This window comes from Cucurbita moschata, unplaced genomic scaffold, assembly GCF_002738365.1.
Source record: "Cucurbita moschata cultivar Rifu unplaced genomic scaffold, Cmos_1.0 Cmo_Scf00009, whole genome shotgun sequence".
In the NCBI taxonomy this organism is placed as follows: domain Eukaryota; kingdom Viridiplantae; phylum Streptophyta; class Magnoliopsida; order Cucurbitales; family Cucurbitaceae; genus Cucurbita; species Cucurbita moschata.
In genome coordinates, this window is record NW_019268525.1 from 324,085 (window position 1) to 329,143 (window position 5,059).

The 5,059-nt window shown below is 38.4% G+C and overlaps 2 protein-coding genes across 4 annotated transcripts in view; both read left to right on the forward strand.

The window, feature by feature from the left end:
* The window catches only part of LOC111447698 (putative clathrin assembly protein At2g01600), a 7,208-nt gene extending 5,779 nt beyond the window's left edge, over positions 1–1,429 (forward strand). Inside the window, exons 13-15 of one of the 2 annotated variants that reach the window (XM_023086989.1) lie at positions 117–192; positions 281–405; positions 751–1,429. In XM_023086989.1, coding sequence (XP_022942757.1) covers positions 117–192; positions 281–405; positions 751–1,101 — 552 coding nt within the window. In that variant the 3' untranslated portion in view covers positions 1,102–1,429. Of the gene's footprint in view, positions 1–116; positions 196–280; positions 406–750 lie in introns of both variants that reach the window. The other variant, XM_023086988.1, reaches the window with a different exon arrangement.
* An 895-nt stretch (positions 1,430–2,324) lies between these two features.
* LOC111446893 (putative receptor-like protein kinase At4g00960) overlaps positions 2,325–5,059 on the forward strand; it is a 6,091-nt gene continuing 3,356 nt past the window's right edge. Inside the window, exons 1-7 of one of the 2 annotated variants that reach the window (XM_023085812.1) lie at positions 2,325–2,676; positions 2,742–2,881; positions 3,349–3,559; positions 3,633–3,867; positions 3,957–4,107; positions 4,435–4,623; positions 4,897–5,059. In XM_023085812.1, the coding sequence (XP_022941580.1) occupies positions 2,610–2,676; positions 2,742–2,881; positions 3,349–3,559; positions 3,633–3,867; positions 3,957–4,107; positions 4,435–4,623; positions 4,897–5,059 (1,156 nt within the window). In that variant the 5' untranslated portion in view covers positions 2,325–2,609. The remainder of the gene's footprint in view (positions 2,677–2,741; positions 2,882–3,348; positions 3,560–3,632; positions 3,868–3,956; positions 4,108–4,434; positions 4,624–4,896) is intronic. The other variant, XM_023085813.1, reaches the window with a different exon arrangement.

Below are 5,059 nucleotides of genomic sequence, written 5' to 3' on the forward strand. Positions count from 1 at the left end.
TTTTTTTTTTTTTTTTTTTTTTTTGTAATAGATGATAAATGCTTTTATCCACCATCCTTTCCACCTTTTAAAATTACAACAAATAAATAAAGCTTTTTGCTTGGTGGATTCTTCAGGGATTGAGTCTTGACACAACCGAAGTATCTGCCATTGAGGACAGAAATGCTTTGGCTTTAGCCATAGTTCCTTCTGGTGGTAAATTTTCAGTCTCTATTTCTAGTTGGGTTACATGAGAAATTTTACTAACCCCTTTTGTTAATGATCGCGAACCTAATATCAGATGCAGCAGCACCTACATTTCATTCCAATGGTGCACAGCCAAAGGATTTCGATCCTACTGGATGGGAGCTTGCCTTGGTCACCACTCCAAGTACTAATCTTTCATCAACTAATGAGAGACAACTGGTAGGCTTTAATGCGATTGTGAATTTCAAACCATTTCATTCTCCAGTGTAAAACTTCTAGCCATTATTACTTGAGAACAATTCTGGAATGGAACTGACATAGTTAGGGCCTTAATAAGAATCTTTTAGGGGTTTCCTTGAATTTTTGTTAGATGAGCTAGTCTCGGATTTAGCTAGTGGACATTTCTGAATTAGATTCTTTGAAGTTTAAGGGGATTATTAGGATCTCGGGAATCCAGAGTTCTAAGGCATTAGGAATATAACTATTGTGTAGGTAAACGCTGGTGATATATTCTTCAATCAAATTGATAGATTTTTTTTTTTTTGTCATTCTATGATGTACCAGGCTGGTGGGCTGGACACACTCACTCTCGACAGTCTATACGATGAGGGTGCATATAGAGCTTCTCTACAGCCCGTGTATGGTAAGCCCGCACCAAATCCATTTGAGGTGCAAGATCCATTTGCCTACTCAAATGCCATCGCTCCAGCTCCATCAGTTCAAATGGCGCCAATACCTCAGCAGCAGGCTAATCCCTTTGGTCCATACCAACCTACCTTTTCACAGCAACAATCATTTACGATGGATCCAACAAATCCTTTTGGTGATGCAGGTTTTGGAGCATTCTCTGCTCCTAACCACCATACTGTTCCTCCAAATGCTAACAATCCATTTGGAAGCACAGGCCTTCTGTAGAGAGCTCGTGGGGCTGTTTCCAACGTGTAATTTAGTCAACAGGTTTGGTTTTCCACCATATTTGGCGAGATGTAAAGGGTCGATTTTCTTGAAGCTGCAAAGAATGTTTGTTTCTGGGGCGTGCGACATTTGTTTGGGTTGAAACTTCCAGTGAGTGTATAGTGAAAGGTGTAATACGTAGCAAATGAAATTCATGACAATTTCGAGTTACCTGGAACTCTGTCGTTCTATTGTCTTGCTGATTTTGAGTGCATTGCGCATAGAATTCTACTAAAAAATTTATGCATACCTGTATAATCCATCAAGTCATCATATTTAGATCCTTTCATTGTTCTGCATTCTCTTTTTACATTTCACTGATCAACAGGAATTTAGGTTGACCTCAAGATGCCATGCAGGCAGAATCCAGTGGAGGGAGTCTATGTTCTCATCTTTATATTTAGAATGTAAATTTTTTCTTCCGTATTGGCTGAGATAACCTTTAGTTTCAGTCCCTTTTAGTACACATTTAGTCAAATTTGAATGGTGTCAATCGGAGCCTAAATTAAGTGTAACCATGAATTACTTGCCGTATTGGATTAGCCTAATATTATCATTAATGGCAGCTCCAGCTCTCCTTTTCTTTTAATTATTTATCACATGTGAACGAATTTTTCCAAATTCAGATTGCCTTGATGTTCTTTTTTAATAAAAAAGAACAAGAGACAATTATTGAATGCAATTTTGAAAAATAGTCTCCACCACTTATCACAAACTTTTTGATCAACTAGCTCCATCAGCAGATAAGAATGAAGTAGAAGACCAAAATTGAGGAAATAAATTGCTTGGAACTTCTCACGTATCTTGCGTTGACAAAACTATAAGTCTATCTAAACAAGAAAGACCTTCACATCCTTACTCTACCGAAGAAAACTGTAAGCTTATCCATCTCATTTCGAACGAGAAAGACTTTCACATCCTTAATCTTCTGAAGAGCTAGACCTATTGATGAATCAAATCACTTTGAAACAAAAAATTAAAAGACAATGACAAATGATATTACATGCATATTACCACTAATATTCCCTCCAAAGTAACAACTCCTCTACGTACATACATGCACAATTAATATGAATTCTGACTAGACACATATACTTTATAATATTGTTTTAGATGCGTATGTAAAATATATAATTTCAACTAAAACGTTGACGGCATTTAATAATGTTTGAGAACGAATGTGGAAAACTTTGGCGAGGCGAAGAAAAATCAATACAAATTAATAACTTAGAAGAGTTTGTCCGACAACACAAAAGGGTTTATGAGTGTTTGACTGTTTCTTGACTTAAAAGTTCTGTCATTTAATGTTCCCACCAGATGAGCAGCCCTGCCCGTCCAGTTTTTCAGTGGTCAAGCAGTGAGTCCATTGGAAGATCAAAATTCAATTTTTGTTTGTTCCCCCCTTCTCCAATCATCCCATTCTGCAACAACAGCAGCAACGCCATCCCTATTTGATGGCGTAGACGAGCATGGCCACGAAGTTCAAGAGTTTGTTGCAGAAACTCAAAACAACATTCCGATCGGGTTCCTCTAGAGGTAGCTCCAACAAATTCCCTTCTTTTCTGTATGTATCTATGTATGTTTTGATAGCGTTGGATTAGACACCCAGGGCGCAGAGTATTTGGAGCAGATTGCAGCTAAGGAACAGAAGCTTATTCCCTTCCAAACCTTAGCTCAAGCTACCAACAATTTTCATCCAAATCACAAGCTCGGCGAAGGCGGCTTTGGCCCGGTTTACAAGGTTTCTTCCAAATCTACTCCCTCTCTCCAATCTTTTCTTTGCCACCGCTGTTTCTAATTTCTCTCCCAATTTTTTAACAAATTCCCATAAAATTTTCGACCATTTTGTATTTGCCGGCAGACAATTAGGAAGAATTTTGTAAGAGAGACTTTGTAGCGTGAGAGTGTGTCGAGGATGGTTGGGAGGGAGTCCCACGTTGGTTAATTTATAGTATGTTCCCGAATTTATAAGTAAGGAATATATCTCCATTGGTATGAAGCCTTTTGGTGATGTCCAAAGAAAAGTCACGAGAGCTTATGCTCATGAACAATATTATACTATTGTGGAGACTCATGAACAATATCATACTCTTGTGGAGAGTCGTGATTCCTAACAGAACGTAAGAAATTTACAAGTATCACAACATTTTAGTTGTGGCATTATGGGAAAAGTCTTTTTAAGTTTTTGTTACCAATTGTTTGTTGCAGGGAAAGTTAAAGGATGGAAGAGTTATTGCAGTTAAAAAGTTATCACATCATTCAAAACAGGGAAGAAGAGAGTTTATGAGTGAGGCCAAGTTGTTGGGTGGTGTGCAGCACAGAAATGTGGTTGCTTTGTTGGGATACTGTGTTCATGGTTCTGAGAAGCTACTGGTTTACGAGTACGTCTCCAATGAGAGCCTTGACAAGCTTCTCTTCAGTAAGTACTGCTCACAACTTCTCCAACAACTGTCAACCCATTTTCATTTCACTTACTCACTCTATGTTCTCAGAATCCAGCAGACGTGGAGAGCTTGATTGGAAGAGGAGGTATGACATAATCGCTGGCATAGCACGAGGCTTGCAATATCTTCATGTAGATTCACATAATCTCATTATCCATCGTGATATCAAAGCTAGTAATATTTTGTTGGACGATAACTGGGTCCCTAAGATTGCTGATTTTGGAATGGCCCGTCTCTTCCCTGATGATCAAACTTATGTCAATACTCGTGTGGCTGGTACAAAGTAAGTTTCTTTTGACAACCAATCAAATTTTTTAATCCCAATTGGTGGGCTCTACTAATTTTTTATTTTTTCTTTCTCTATATGAATAGTGGATATATGGCTCCTGAATATCTAATGCAAGGTCGTCTATCAGCAAAGGTAGATGTTTTTAGCTTTGGTGTCTTGGTCCTCGAACTCATCAGTGGCCAGCGTAACTCGTCATTTGGCACATATTTCCAAGCTGAAAACCTAATTGATTGGGTAAGGTTTTCATGGCGTTGGTTGATTATAATAAAGATCAACACAAGTACTCAAATTCTAGGCGTAGAATCTACTGATTGGGTAATATAAACTGCCACAGTTACTCATTTAGAGTATTCAGAACACGAGTGAGTGAGGTGTGTAGTTTATATTTTGAGCTTAGTTCAGTCCATTATTATAACAGTCCAAGCTCATCGCTAGTAGATATTATTCGTTTGTGTCTGTTACGTATCATCATTAGCCTCACAGTTATTATTGTGAGATCCCATATCGGTTGGAGAGAGGAGTGAAGCATTCCTTATAAGGGTGACGTGAATTTTGGTGCAGGCTTACAAGCTATATAAGAAGGGCAGGAGTTTGGAGATAATGGACCCAACATTAGCATCCTCAGCTGTTCCTGACCAAGTGGCGATGTGCATTCAGATTGGATTACTTTGCACACAAGGTGATCCAAAACTACGGCCGACCATGCCACGTGTGGTTTTGCTCCTCTCAAAGAGACCTGGTACTTTAGAGGAACCTGTTGAGATATGATTCAAAATGAAGATATGATTCAGAGTAGTAGAGATATGATTTAAATATTCAAACTATGAGATTTTTAGGAGATTGTTAGTAGATTTAAATTCTTTCTAGATTTCGATGATTTACTATTTTTGGTCCAGTGTATAAGCTATAAATACTGGAATTGTGTAAGCCTCGATGTATTGAGTCCGTAGACAATAATAAAGCACCGTAGCTTTCATCTATTCCTATCCATTCCTATCTCTTTCACTATCCCTCTTTCCAACAGAACCAACCAGACCAAGAATACTCGGTCCTCGACATACAAAATCTCATACCAAAACTGCATTCTCCTCCGATGTTGGAACTTCTGGTGTATCTTATTCCTCGGCTTTGACCACCAATACTGTAAGCGCGACCGAAATTGATTCTCGTGCTTCTTCAGTTAGTC